This window comes from Oncorhynchus nerka, linkage group LG9a (genome assembly GCF_034236695.1).
Source record: "Oncorhynchus nerka isolate Pitt River linkage group LG9a, Oner_Uvic_2.0, whole genome shotgun sequence".
NCBI classification, from domain to species: domain Eukaryota; kingdom Metazoa; phylum Chordata; class Actinopteri; order Salmoniformes; family Salmonidae; genus Oncorhynchus; species Oncorhynchus nerka.
In genome coordinates, this window is record NC_088404.1 from 1,891,470 (window position 1) to 1,907,328 (window position 15,859).

The following is a 15,859-nucleotide window of genomic DNA, read 5'->3' on the forward strand; positions in this document are numbered from 1 at the left end:
AGGACAGAGGGAGGGGCGAGGACAGAGGGAGGGGCGAGGACAGAGGGAGGGGCGAGGACAGAGGGAGGGGTGAGGACAGAGGGAGGGGCGAGGACAGAGGGAGGGGCGAGGACAGAGGGAGGGCGAGGACAGAGGGAGGGCGAGGACAGAGGAGGGGCGAGGGACAGAGGGAGGGGCGAGACAGAGGGAGGGGCGAGGACAGAGGGAGGGGCGAGGACAGAGGGAGGGGCGAGGGCTGAGGGAGGGGCGAGGGCTGAGGGAGGGGCGAGGGCTGAGGAGGGATGAGGACAGGGGGGGGGTGTATGGAGCCGCCCAGACAGGATCTTCAGGGCTTTCTGCGTCTAAAAACACAAAAACATAACAGTTACTCACTTTAAAAACACACAAACACCTTCCTAATGCGCTGAACATACCAAACATGGGAGCATCTTCCTAATGCGCTGAACATACCAAACATGGGAGCATCTTCCTAATGCGCTGAACATACCAAACATGGGAGCATCTTCCTAATGCGCTGAACATACCAAACATGGGAGCATCTTCCTAATGCGCTGAACATACCAAACATGGGAGCATCTTCCTAATGCGCTGAACATACCAAACATGGGAGCATCTTCCTAATACGCTGAACATACCAAACATGGGAGCATCTTCCTAATGCGCTGAACATACCAAACATGGGAGCATCTTCCTAATGCGCTGAACATACCAAACATGGGAGCATCTTCCTAATGCGCTGAACATACCAAACATGGGAGCATCTTCCTAATACGCTGAACATACCAAACAATCTCCTAATATTGAGTTGCACCTCCCCTCCACACTTTTCCCTTAGAACAGCCTCAACTTGTCAGAGCCTGGACTCTACAAGGTTCCACTGGCCAACGTTGAGTCCAATGCTTCCGGAGTGTACAAAACAGTTCCAACCCTTAGAACAGCCTCAATTCTTCGGGGCATGGACTCTACAAGGCGTTGAAAGCGTTCCACAGGGATCCTGGCCCATGTTGACTCCAATGATTCCCACAGTTGTTTCAAGTTGGCTGGATGTCATTTGTGTGGTGGACCATTCTTGATCCATATGAAACTGTGGAGCATGTAAAACCCAGCAGCGTTGCAGTCCTTGACACAAACCGGTGCACCTGGCACCTACTACCATACCCCGTTCAAAGGCACTGAAATATCTTGTCTTGCCCATTCACCTTCTGAATGGCACAAATACACAAGCCATGTCTCAAAGCTGAAGAATCCTTCTTTAACCCACCTCCTCCCCTTCATCTACATGTCTCCTCCCCTTCATCTACATGTCTCCTCCCTTCATCTACATGTCTCCTCCCCTTCATCTACACTGATTGAAGTGGATTTAACAGGTGACATCAATAAGGGATCATAGCTTTCACCTGGATTCACCTGGTCAGTCTATGTCATGGAAAGAGCAGGTGTTCCTGATGTTTTCTACACTTGTGTATTCATTTAGAAACCTTGAAATGTGTCCCCCGAAAGTTCAGACGCATTTGTAGAACAAAACCTATGGAAGACATTATACTTACTTTTGATGTCCATGGTGCTGGTAGCCTGGACCCAGGTTAGATCCAGCCCTCATCTCCACAGCCATAGAACACTGGAACATAGAACACACACAATGTGGAAGCTTCTAGAATGGTTAACTACAGGTAACTGATCAGAAATGTCTTAACATCAAGTGTCTTAAAATGGGGGGCGTTGAGCCACCATGAGCCAGAACAGCTTCAATGCACCTTGGCATAGATTCTACTAGTGTCTTAAATGGGGGGGCGTTGAGCCACCACGAGCCAGAACAGCTTCAATGCACCTTGGCATAGATTCTACTAGTGTCTTAAATGGGGGGGCGTTGAGCCACCACGAGCCAGAACAGCTTCAATGCACCTTGGCATAGATTCTACAAGTGTCTGAAACTCTGTTGGGGGGATGCGACACAATTCTTCCACATCATTTGGTGTTTTGATGGTGGAAAACTGGTCTTGGGAGCCGCTCCAGAATCTCCAATGATGTGTTCTATTGGGTTGAGATCTGGTGACAGACCGCCCTGTGGATGGGGGGCTTTGTCATGCTATAGCCATGGTAGTCAAAATAATGGCCTCCCAGCATTTTACACATGACCCTAAGCATGACGGGATGTTAATTGCTTGACTCAGGAACCACACCTGTGTGGATGCACCTGCTTTCGATATACTTTGTATCCCTAATTGCCTCAAGTGCATCCATTGTTTTGGCAGTTACCTGTACCTTACTGTATACCCTACAGCCATGACAGCCTGGTACCAGATATGAGTGTACGGTCTTGGTCATTGTCCTATGGTCAGTCACAGGTCGTGGTGTTAGCACACAGTTAGGCCAGGATACACTGCCACACTCCATCCCCCAGGGGCAGCAGAAACCTTGTCCAGTTGCTGAGCCTGGTTGATGACCACAGTTCAGGGTCCCAGCTGGTAAGCAGTGAGGCTTTTCCTTTGGTTCAGTCTTTAGTTTGGGGATGCCTTTGGCATTTTTCCTTTTTGTACATGTGGGTCGTAACATATCTTCACCATCTTTACAAATACTAATTTGCTTGGAAGACCAAGAGGTCAGAGACAAAGCTGGCCCTGGACCAAGGTAATGTTGCCGTCTCCCTGAATAAATATATATATTTGACACCTAGGCACATACACTGATTTCTTACATAAATGCACACATTCATTCAGGTTCCAGACCAGTCAACAAGGCCTAGGACCCCCAGGTTCCAGACCAGTGTGTGCAGCAAAATCAGTGGGCTTGTTATGAGTTTCGTAACACTAGGGCTTGAACAGCAAAAACTGACCTGGGAACAGACAAAACAGTACAATAGCCAGTGTAGAGAGTGAGCCCTGTGTCTTACCCTGGTCTCCACATCTGTCCAGTCTCCCTCCATACGGTCGCCCCCCTGGGCAGTGTTGCCCTCTGACGACCTCCTCTTACGGCTGAACGAAGGAAGACACAGTGAGTGTTTGACATCAACAGACGATACAAAAGCACATGATCTTCACGATCCAAGATTAGACATTTGTAGAATTTTTTATTTTTTTATTTTAATTTGACCTTTTATTTAACTAGGCAAGTCAGTTAAGAACAAATTCTTATTTTCAATGACGGCCTAGGAACAGTGGGTTAACTGCCTGTTCAGGGGGCAGAACGACAGATTTGTACCTTGTCAGCTCGGGGATTCGAACTTGCAACCTTTCGGTTACTAGTCCAACGCTCTAACCACTAGGCTACCTACCTCCTCTACACTCTAACCACTAGGCTACCCTACCTCCTCTACACTCTAACCACTAGGCTACCTACCTCCTCTACACTCTAACCACTAGGCTACCCTACCTCCTCTACACTCTAACCACTAGGCTACCTACCTCCTCTACACTCTAACCACTAGGCTACCTACCTCCTCTACACTCTAACCACTAGGCTACCTACCTCCTCTACACTCTAACCACTAGGCTACCTACCTCCTCTACACTCTAACCACTAGGCTACCTACCTCCTCTACACTCTAACCACTAGGCTACCTACCTCCTCTACACTCTAACCACTAGGCTACCTACCTCCTCTACACTCTAACCACTAGGCTACCTACCTCCTCTACGCTCTAACCACTAAGCTACCCCAATAACAAGTATTCAGACTCTTTACTCAGGACTTTGTTGAAGTGCCTTGGGCAGCGACTACAGCCGCATGTCTTAGGTATGAAGCTGCAAGCTTGGCACACCTGTATTTGGGGAGTTTCTTCTCTGCAGATCCTCTCAAGCTCTGTCAGGTTGGACGGGGAGCGTCTGAATACTTGTAAACGTGATTTCAGTTTTTTATTTTTAACCTGTTTTTGCTTTGTCATGTGGTATTGTCTGTAAATTGATGAGCGGGAAAAAAAACAATTTAATCCATTTTAGAATAAGGCTGCAACCTATCAAAAGGTGGAAAAATTGAAGGGGTCTGAATACTTTCCGAATGCACTGTATGCATGAAAGTACAATGAACAAAAATATCAAACGCAACATGGAACAATTTAAAATATTTGACTGAGATATAGTTCAAGTAAGGAAATCAGTTAAATTAATTAGGCCCTAATCTATGGAGTTAACATGACTGGGAATACAGATATGAATCTGTTGGTCACAGATACCGTAAAAAAGAAGAAGAGTTGAGCAAACCAGTCAGTATCTGGTGTGACCACCATTTGTCTCATGCAGTCAACACATCTCCTTCACATAGAGCTGATCAGGCTGTTGGTTGTGGGATGTTGTTCCACTCCTCTTCAATGGCTGTGCGAAGTAGCTGGATGTTGGCGGGAACTGGAACACGCTGTCGTACACGTCGATCCAGAGCATCCCAAACATGCTCAACGGGTCACATGTCTGGTGAGTATATGCAGGCCATGGAAGACTCTTTAATGCATGGCCTCTGCGACATGGGGCCGTGCATTATCATGCTGAAACATGAGGTGATGAGGTGGACGAATGGCACGACAATCGGCCTCAGGATCTCATCACGGTATCTCTGCATTCAAATTAATAAAATGTAATTGTGTTCATTGTCTGTAGCTTATGCCTGCCCATACCATAACCCCACCATGGGCCATTCTGTTGACATCAGCAAACCACTTGCCCACATGACTCCACACACACGCCGTCTGCCCGGCGCAGTTAAAAGTGGGATTGATCCGTGAGGAGCAAGTCAAGACACTGGTGAGGACGATGCACATACAGATGAGCTTCACTGAAAGGTTGTGCAGAAATTCTTTGGTTGTGCAAACCCAGTTTCATCAGCTGTCCCGGGTGGCTGGTCTCAGACCATCCTGCAGGTGAAGAAGAAGGATGTGGGGGTCCTGGGCTGCCGTGGTTTACACATGGTTGAGGCCGGTTGTACGTACTGCCAAATTCTCTAAAATGACATTGGAGGCGGCGGCATATGGTAGAGGAATTAACATTCAATTCTCTGGGAACAGCTCTGGTGGATATTCCTGCAGTCAACATGCCAATTACACACTCCCTCAAGACATGTGGCATTGTGTTGTGTGACAACTGCACATTTTAGAGTGGCCTTCTATTGTCCCCAGCACAAGGTGCACCTGTGTAATGATCATGCTGTTTAATCTGCTTCTTGATATGCCACACCTGTCAGGTGGATGGATTCTCTCGGTGAAGGAGAAATGCTCACTAACTGGGCTGTAAAACACATTTTGGCACAAAATCTGAGAGAAATAAGCTTTTGTGCGTATGGAACATTTCTGGAGTATTTTAATTTAACTCAACATGGGATGCATGAAGTAAGTTAGCAGTACCAGCAGTACTAAGTTAGCAGTACCAGCAGTACTAAGTTAGCAGTAACAGCAGTACTAAGTTAGCAGTACCAGTAGTAGCAGTACTAAGTTAGCAGTACCAGTAGTAGCAGTACTAAGTTAGCAGTACCAGCAGTACTAAGTTAGCAGTAACAGCAGTACTAAGTTAGCAGTAGTAGCAGTACTAAGTTAGCAGTACCAGTAGTAGCAGTACTAAGTTAGCAGTACCAGTAGTAGCAGTACTAAGTTAGCAGTACCAGTAGTAGCAGTACTAAGTTAGCAGTACCAGTAGTAGCAGTACTAAGTTAGCAGTACCAGTAGTAACAGTACTAAGTTAGCAGTACCAGTAGTAGCAGTACTAAGTTAACAGTACCAGTAGTAGCAGTACTAAGTTAGCAGTACCAGTAGTAGCAGTACTAAGTTAGCAGTACTAAGTTAGCAGTACCAGTACTAAGTTAGCAGTACCAGTACTAAGTTAGCAGTACCAGTACTAAGTTAGCAGTACCAGTAGTAGCAGTACTAAGTTAGCAGTACCAGTAGTAGCAGTACTAAGTTAGCAGTACCAGTAGTAGCAGTACCAGTAGTAGCAGTACTAAGTTAGCAGTAGTAGCAGTACTAAGTTAGCAGTAGTAGCAGTACTAAGTTAGCAGTACCAGTAGTAGCAGTACTAAGTTAGCAGTAACAGTAGTAGCAGTACTAAGTTAGCAGTACCAGTAGTAGCAGTACTAAGTTAGCAGTAACAGCAGTACTAAGTTAGCAGTAACAGCAGTACTAAGTTAGCAGTAACAGCAGTAGCAGTACTAAGTTAGCAGTACCAGTAGTAGCAGTACTAAGTTAGCAGTACCAGTACTAAGTTAGCAGTACCAGTACTAAGTTAGCAGTACCAGTACTAAGTTAGCAGTACCAGTACTAAGTTAGCAGTACCAGTAGTAGCAGTACTAAGTTAGCAGTAACAGTAGTAGCAGTACTAAGTTAGCAGTAACAGTAGTAGCAGTACTAAGTTAGCAGTACCAGTAGTAGCAGTACTAAGTTAGCAGTAACAGTAGTAGCAGTACTAAGTTAGCAGTAACAGTAGTAGCAGTACTAAGTTAGCAGTACCAGTAGTAGCAGTACTAAGTTAGCAGTACCAGTAGTAGCAGTACTAAGTTAGCAGTAACAGTAGTAGCAGTACTAAGTTAGCAGTAACAGTAGTAGCAGTACTAAGTTAGCAGTACCAGTAGTAGCAGTACTAAGTTAGCAGTACCAGTAGTAGCAGTACTAAGTTAGCAGTACCAGTAGTAGCAGTACTAAGTTAGCAGTACCAGTAGTAGCAGTACTAAGTTAGCAGTACCAGCAGTACTAAGTTAGCAGTAACAGCAGTACTAAGTTAGCAGTAACAGCAGTACTAAGTTAGCAGTAACAGCAGTACTAAGTTAGCAGTACCAGTAGTAGCAGTACTAAGTTAGCAGTACCAGTAGTAGCAGTACTAAGTTAGCAGTACCAGTAGTAGCAGTACTAAGTTAGCAGTACCAGTAGTAGCAGTACTAAGTTAGCAGTACCAGTAGTAGCAGTACTAAGTTAGCAGTACCAGTAGTACTAGTAGCAGTACTAAGTTAGCAGTAACAGTAGTACTAGTAGCAGTACTAGTAGCAGTACTAAGTTAGCAGTACTAAGTTAGCAGTAACAGTAGTACTAGTAGCAGTACTAAGTTAGCAGTAACAGTACTAAGTTAGCAGTAGACAGGACACCTACCTTGGTCCAGTGGGCAGCTCTTGTCTCAGAGTTTCTATATCAGTGAACTGGACCGCCTGTCCTCCCCCTCGTGTCTTGAACACTTCACCCTAAAACAACAGGCATCAGAACACATTTTAGTCATTGAGTAGACTCATAATCCAGAGCCACCACAGTAGTGAGTGCATACATTTTCAATACTCGTCCCCCGTGGGAATCGAACCCACAACCAGACGTTTCCAGCGCCATGCGCTACCAACTGAGCCCCACAGGAATACAGGCATGAGAACACAAGCATTAAAGATGGCGCTGTAGAGATGGACAGCTGGCACCTTTATGAGCTCCTGACCAATTCTGCATGGTGGTGGTAGTAGTACTGGTAAATTAGTCAAAGTAGCAGTAGTAATAGTAAATTAGTAAAAGTAGCAGTAGTAGTAGTAAATTAGTAGAAGCCATGGATTACAGGCAACATCCGCACTGAGCTGAAGGATAGAGCTGCCTCTTTCAAGGAGTGGGACACGAATAAGAAATCCTGTTACGACGTCCGACAAGCCATCAAACAGTCAAAACATCACTGCAGGACTAAGATGGAATCCTTCTCCACCGTTTCTGATGCTCGTCAGGTGTGTCCGGTTTTGCAAACCATCATGGATTACAAAGGGAAACAGCCACGAGCTGCCCAGTGACGCGAGCCTACCAGACGAGCTGCCCAGTCACGCGAGCCTACCAGACGAGCTGCCCAGTCACGCGAGCCTACCAGACGAGCTGCCCAGTCACGCGAGCCTACCAGACGAGCTGCCCAGTGACGCGAGCCTACCAGACGAGCTGCCCAGTGACGCGAGCCTACCAGACGAGCTGCCCAGTGACGCGAGCCTACCAGACGAGCTGCCCAGTGACGCGAGCCTACCAGACGAGCTGCCCAGTCACGCGAGCCTACCAGACGAGCTGCCCAGTCACGCGAGCCTACCAGACGAGCTGCCCAGTGACGCGAGCCTACCAGACGAGCTGCCCAGTGACGCGAGCCTACCAGACGAGCTGCCCAGTGACGCGAGCCTACCAGACGATCTAAATTCCTTCTATGCAAGCAACACTGTACCATGCATGAGAGCAGCAGCTGTTCCGGACGACTGATCTCGCTCACCGTAGAGGATGCAAGACCTTTAAAACAGGGTAGCATTCACAAGGCCGCATGGCCAGACAGATTAACAGGACTCATACCCAGAGCATGCGCTGACCAGCTGACAAGGGTCTAAAGTGACATTATCAAACCTCTTTCTGACCCAGTCTGTAATACCTACGTTTCAAGCAGACCACCATCGTCCCCGTCTGAGTCTGTAATACCTACATGTTTCTAGCAGACCACCATCGTCCCCGTCTGAGTCTGTAATACCTACATGTTTCTAGCAGACCACCATCGTCCCCGTCTGAGTCTGTAATACCTACATGTTTCTAGCAGACCACCATCGTCCCTGTGCCCAAGAACACCAAGGTAACCTGTAAATTATTACCACCCCGTAACACTTACACATGTAGCCCTGAAATTATTTGAAAGGCTGACATGGCTCACATCAAATCCATCATCCCAGACACCCTCGGCCCACTCCAATTCGTGTACCGCCCCAACAGATCCCCAGATGAACCAATCTCTATCTATACACTCCACACTGCCCTTTCCCACCTGGACAAGAGGGACACCGACGTGAGAATGCTGTTCATTGACTACAGCTCAGCATTCAACACTATAGTTCCTTCCAAGCTCATTACTAAGCTAAGGTTCCTGGGACTAAACACCTGCCTCTGCAACTGGATCCTAGACTTCCTGACGAGCCACCCCCAGGTCCCGAGTGTAAGCAACACATCCGCCATGACGACCCTCAACACGTGGGCCACTCGGGTATGTGCCGAGTCCCCTCCTGTACTCCCTGTTCACCCACAACTGCGTGGCCGTGGACAACTCCAACAACATTATTAAGTTTGCTGGTCCGATCGACGACGAGAGCCTATAGGAAGGTCGTCAGACACCTGACAGTGTGATGTCAGGACAACAACCTTTTCCTCAACGTCAGCAAGACCAAGGGTCTGATCGTGGACTACAGGAAAAGGAGGGCCGAGCCACGCCCCCATCCACACCGAACGGGGCTGTAGTGGAGCGCCGAGCACGCCCCCATCCACACCGAACGGGGCTGTAGTGGAGCAGGACGAGAGCTTCAAGTCCGGTGCCCATATCACTTAGGAATTATCATGGTACACACATTGAGAAAATATTTTGTATGGGCCCTCAAATCCTCAAAAAGTTCTACAGCTGCACCATTGAGAGCATCTTGACCGGCTGCATCAACGCTTTGTACGGTAACTGCTTGGCATCCAACTGCAAGGCGCTATATACACACACTTTACATAGGGCGTTGTCAGAGGAAGGCCCTAAAAATGGTCATAAACTCCAGCCACCCAAGTCATAGACGGTTCTCTTCGCTACCGCACGGCAAGCAGTACCGATGCACCAAGTCTGGAACCAACAGGACCCTGAACAGCTTCTACCACCAAGCCATAATACTGCTCAATAGTTAGTCCGGGTATATATCGTTTAACTATTTGCATTGATCATGAAGGCCAACATTTTGACTCATCACATACGCTGCTGTTACTGTTTCATCTGGTTGCCTAGTCACTGTATCCCTACCTATATGTACATATCTACCTCATTTACTTCATACCCCAGCACTGGTACTCCCTTTATATCAGGGGTGTCAAAGTCAAATGGACGGAGGGCCAAATAAAAAAATCAGCTACAAGTTCGAATGTTCATTGAAAAATGTTTAAATGACGCATATAGTCTAGTGAACCTAATTGAACCTACTGAAAACCTAACAAATATATTACAATATGATCAGATAAATAAAGCAATATTTTCTTATGGCTCTGTCAGTAATCTTTAATTTTCAACAGACACAAAAGACAAATTTCCTTTATATAAATATCCCCATAACATGAACATTAAATGAAAGAAACCGGTATTCAAGGCACCATCAGTAGACTATATTTTCTATTTTAGCAAAAGTGGGCTAAATTTACTTCAAAGAAAAAACAATAATAGCAATTTTCTATCATCCACTCAACTGAAATATTTTTTAAAATATAATTGGATTGAAATACAAAAATAAAGTGCAAAAATCTATTAATCAAAAACAACACTTTGTTTAAGGAGAAGTAACATGCAGTGAAAACAAATATTAAATTTTAACTTTTAAACTTGAACTGAGTAAAAACTCTAAATATGTGATTGCACAGTAATGTTCACTTGTTTGAGGTTGAGGGTGATACTTGGTGGTGTCCCATCTTTTCCACAAGTTCATCAATGTTCAAGGCTCTGAGCTGAAGAAATCCTCAGAATTGAGTGGAGGTGTTCAGCAGTAAGTCGACTTCTGTGTGATGTTTTGTTCAGGTTCATCAAAGAAAACAGTTGTTCACACAGGTATGTGCTGCCAAACATAGACAACGTTTGAGCAGCCTGGATGCGCAGCTGGGGCATTGTGCCGGGAGGAAACGGGCGAACTCCAGCACCCACTGCCGCATATTTTGCCCTCAGTGCATCATTGCATTGGAGGTCAATCAACTCCATTTGGAGGTTTGGTGGTGAGCTTTCCACGTCAACAGCAAATGGGTTACCGAGCAGTTCCAATCTGCTTTTTTGTGCTTCAAAGTCAGCAAATCGAGTCGAAAGTCAGCGGCAAGCATACCTATTTTATCAGCCAACTGTGTGCTCGGGAACGCACTGGTAGAGAGCTTCTCTTTCATGGTCTGGCAGCTGGGAAAGTGGCTCAAATTTTCTTTCCGCATCTGCGTCTCCCACAGAGTCAGTTTGGTTTTAAATGCCTTCACTGTACTGTACATATCAGAGATGACACGATCCCGACCCTGCAGCTGCAAGTTTATTGCATTCAGATGACTCGTAATGTCACACAGAAAAGCCATTTCACACAGAAACATTTCGTCTCGAGTTGTGTTGTGTCTTTCCCTTTGCTGTCCAAGAACAGACAAATCTCCTCCACGAAGCTCGAAACATCTTTGAAGCACCTTTCCCTGGCTTAGCCATCGCACCTCTGTGTGATAAGGCAAATCACCATGCTCCGTTTCTAACTCCGTCAGAAATGCCTTGAACTGGCGGTGATTCAAACCTTTGGCTCTGATAAAGTTAACTGTGCGCGTGATGATGCTCATTACATGCTCCATTTTCAAGGCTTTACCGCACAACGCTTCCTGGTGTATGATACAATGATAAGCTGTCAGCTCACCTGTCGCGTTTTCCTCTTGCATCTTTTCCCGTATCTTCGCCACCAGTCCGCTCCTGTGTCCACACATCGCAGGTGCTCCGTCGGTTGTCAAACCCAAAGTTTTTCCCAAGGCAGCTCCATCTCATTTACACATCTTGACACCTCTTCATACAAATCATGCCCCGTAGTTGTGCCATGCATAGGACGTAAAGCCAAAAACTCCTCTGTCACGCTTAGGTTGGAGTCCACTCCGCGGATGAAAATTGACAACTGGGCAATGTCAGAAATGTCGGTGCTCTCATCCACAGCCAAGGAATATGCAATAAAATCTTTTCCCTTTTTCACAAGCTGCTCTTTTAGATTGATGGACAACTGGTCTACTCTCTCGGCAATGGTGTTTCTGCTCAGACTCACATTTAAAAAGAGTTGCCTTTTTCTGGGCAAACTTCGTCACAAACTTTAATCATGCAGTTTTTGATGAAATCCCCTCCGTAAATGGCCGGGCTGATTTAGCGATCTCTTCTGCCAAAATAAAACTGGCCTTGACAGCAGCCTGGCCTTGTGATTTGGCTTTTTTGAACAGAGCCTGTCGAGATTTGAGGCCTCGTTTAATTCCTCTGCCTTTTGTAGCCTTTGTTCCATGTCCATATTCTTGTTTTTGTCCGCGTGTTTCGTTTCATAATGTATCTCAGATTATACTCTTTCAGTACCGCCACACTTTCTCCACAGAAGACACACAGGTTTTCCAGCTACATTCGTGAACATATACTCCGACTCCCACCTTGTTTGAAACCCCGGTTCTCAGTATCCACCTTCCGTTTGCCATTTTTGATGGGTATCTGAAAGTTAATTTTACTGTGATGCTGACGACTGCTGTGCCAATAAATATTGAAATGAAGCAGCCTACTGCTCGGTGCGTCACCTTTGCATTGTGGGAAATGTAGTATTGGTGCGTGTAAAAGATCTGCGGGCTGCCGGCTTGCTGCGGGCCGGTTCTAATAATAAATCAAGATCATCCCAGGGGCCGTAAAAAACCTTCTTGCGGGCCGGATGTGGCCCGCGGGCCTTGACTCTGACATATGTGCTTTATATAGACATGTAATTACCTCATACCCCTGTATATAGACATGGTATTACCTCGTACCCCTGCACATCGACTCAGTACTGGTACTCCCTGTATATAGCCATGTTATTACCTGGTACCCCAGCACATCGCCTCAGTACTGGTACTCCCTTTATATAGACGAGGTATTACCTCGTACCCCTGCACATTGACTCAGTACTGGTACTCCTTGTATATAGACATGGTATTACCTCGTACCCCTGCACATCGACTCAGTACTGGTACTCCTTGTATATAGACATGTATGAGACTGTGGAATGTGACTGTGGAACACAGAGAGACACTTGGACATCAAAAGGTTGAATAATTGAACAGTATTTCTGTATTCCAAGCAGTTGGAACGGTCAGTGGACACTTAAGGCATGTCGAGTTGGTTTCATCTGGTGACCTCATGAAGGACAGGAGAGACAACTGTTTTTGTTTCTATACACTTCTCAATTATGGGGTTTAGCATCTGAATGTTGTATAAAATAAATGATTAAGCATAAGAATACGTTTGGAAAGACAACGTGATGTTTGTCTTCTAAATGAGAATTGTTTTTCATAGTAACTTAGGATCAGTCAGTGGCCACGCCCCAGTGAGCACAGACGTTACGCGGAACGCCCCAGTGAGCACAGACGTTACGCGGAACGCCCCAGTGAGCACAGACGTTACGCGGAACGCCCCAGTGAGCACAGACGTTACGCGGAACGCCCCAGTGAGCACAGACGTTACGCGGAACGCCCCAGTGAGCACAGACGTTACGCCCCCCAGTGAGCACAGACGTTACGCGGAACGCCCCCGTGAGCACAGACGTTACGCGGAACGCCCCCGTGAGCACAGACGTTACGCGGAACGCCCCCGTGAGCACAGACGTTACGCGGAACGCCCCCGTGAGCACAGACGTTACGCGGAACGCCCCGTGAGCACAGACGTTACGCGGAACGCCCCGTGAGCACAGGCGTTACGCGGAACGCCCCGTGAGCACAGGCGTTACGCGGAACGCCCCGTGAGCACAGGCGTTACGCGGAACGCCCCCGTGAGCACAGACGTTACGCGGAACGCCCCCGTGAGCACAGACGTTACACGGAACGCCCCCGTGAGCACAGATGTTACACGGAACGCCCCCGTGAGCACAGACGTTACACGGAACTCCCCCGTGAGCACAGACATTACACTGTCATTGAACGCCTCCTGTTCTGCTAAAAGTATAAAACCCACTTCCGACAAAATGTACAATAGACCAGAAAACATGGAAGCTGTCGCTACATGTTGAAATGGTTGACAACTCTACCAAAGGACAAGACCAGAGAACATGGAGATCATTCCCACGTTGAAAATGGCTAAGAAATCTACAAACTAAAAGAACAATTATTCAGACTGCAGCTGTCTTAATTCTATAGTCTGGTAAACACAACCGGTTGAACGACCGAATGGTACTCTGACGTGTCCATTATAACAATCTACAACTGATCTAATCAATTCTGTGATTGATTAGTTAGTAAATAAATAACAGTTTGTATATCGCCGATTCATGATGTTAGGGTTGGTGCAGATCTCCAAGGGTTTGCAACATTCAGGAATGAGACTGATGAGGTCATAACACATTAATAGAAGACTAATCTATAAGAGTTAATTCGGGAAATAGACTAAACATTTTCCCGTGGTGCCCCAACTTCCTAGTTAATTAAAATTACATGATTAGTTTAATCCCGTAAGGAATAATTACAGAGAATTGATTTGATAAGTCTTCACATGTAATGACAGCAAACGCTACGACACCAGGCATCGGCACACATTTCAGCAAATAAACAGCGTGTCTAAATGAACAGATTTCAAGGATTTACAATGGACAACTGATATTCCCACGGTCATTAACAAAATATTTTGTCATCGTTGCCAGCCATGGTGCCACCTAAAAGAAAATTACATCAAATTCAAGCTAGCAATGATCAAATTCAAGCTAGCAATGATCAAATTCAAGCTAGCAATGATCAAATTCAAGCTAGCAATGATCAAATTGGCGTGAAGCAACAGCCAGGCAATCTGGGATCGATCCAAAAGTTAGAACCGCGAAGTCAAAAAGTAGAAAAAAAAAATCAGAAGAGGGCGAGACTGCAAGGTGGGGGTGGGGGGGGGTTTAGTAAGGAAATAGAAGCCCGGCCCAAATAGAAGCCCGGCCCAAATAGAAGCCCGGCCCAAATAGAAGCCCCTCTCTAATAAGCGCTCGTTGTGTTCTGTGATGAAAGCAAATAAACAGCCAGGATATTCATTGAAATTTGACGGTAGATAAATTCAGAGAGCTTTCTGCAAGTCTGGCTGGTACATACCTTGATGAGTTTGGTCTGTATCTCTCCATCAGAGGCCACGTCTTGGTGAGTGAGCATGTACTTGTCACACTTGGCTAGGGCCTTCTCGCTGGGGGCCGAGACTTTAATGGCGTTGGAACCCAGGATGGGCTGCATCACCGTGTCCAGCTCCACGTTAGACGACGGCTTGTGGTCCACCCACCTCTCCCCGCCCGCAGAGTGAGAGCGCCTGTGGACCGCACGCACCGGGGGGCCCGTCTGGTCGTCGACGGAAACGAAGCAGAGTGAAAGTCAGAGAATCATGTGTTGCTAACAATAAAACCGTTCCTGGAGTTAGTGACAATAATAGATCATCAACTCTACAGGAAGTACAATCTAGCCAACCAAACAAAACAAATCAATCTGATTCAAATCAGGGATCAGTCATCATGGTGGTAGAAAACGACAAACATGGCTTGGTAGTGGACATGTTGTTTTAGAAGAACCAATCCTGTTACGTTAGAAAATCACTTTATTTCAGTCTAAAGTGTAAACAAGAACATAGTACCAGTTATATAGAGGGAGTGTTCATACAAACATTAGCCCACAAAACCTAAAGGTCAGCTGATGAGCTGGTTGGAGGAATCTACTTTAACCACAGCTCTGCTACCTACCAGATGACCGTACCACCTTAGTCTGATGAGACTCACTGACCCTGTATACTCCTTCCTGTTCCTCTAGGTCTAGATCACAGGTCTGGTCAGGAACCTCTCTCTCTTCCTCTCTTTCTCTGGCCCTCTCCCAACACCTGCCTCTCCTCCTGCTAAGGCTGCTGGGTAGACCCTGGGTCTGAGCTAGGGTTCTAGTCTTAGGGGTCCCGTACTGGGCCGGGTCAGCATGTCTGTCCTGAGGGACTCTCTGCTCCCACTCTGAGATGCAGGAGGTGACAGAGAGGGAACTGGTGCCGGTGCTAGCGCTCTGAGGGGAGGTGGGGTGGGAGCCTGGCCATTGTCTGTCCTGCTGGGGATGGGGAGGGGCGTACACTGGGTCTAGGGCCTGGCTGGACCTGGAGTGGACGGGCTGCAGGGCAGAGTACAGAGTATGGTGGTGGTGCAGATAGACAAGTCAACCAGCTAGTTGGGATACATAGCATCCATCCATTAC

General features: G+C 46.7%; 1 protein-coding gene across 3 annotated transcripts in view; it reads right to left on the reverse strand.

The window, feature by feature from the left end:
- Positions 1-167: 167 nt before the first annotated feature.
- kif23 (kinesin family member 23) overlaps positions 168-15,859 on the reverse strand; it is a 92,077-nt gene continuing 76,385 nt past the window's right edge. For all 3 annotated transcript variants that reach the window (XM_065022185.1, XM_065022186.1, XM_065022184.1), the window contains 5 exons: positions 14,738-14,974; positions 7,055-7,143; positions 2,891-2,972; positions 1,548-1,618; positions 168-341 (listed from right to left, as the gene is read on the reverse strand). In XM_065022185.1, coding sequence (XP_064878257.1) covers positions 326-341; positions 1,548-1,618; positions 2,891-2,972; positions 7,055-7,143; positions 14,738-14,974 — 495 coding nt within the window. In that variant the 3' untranslated portion in view covers positions 168-325. The remainder of the gene's footprint in view (positions 342-1,547; positions 1,619-2,890; positions 2,973-7,054; positions 7,144-14,737; positions 14,975-15,859) is intronic.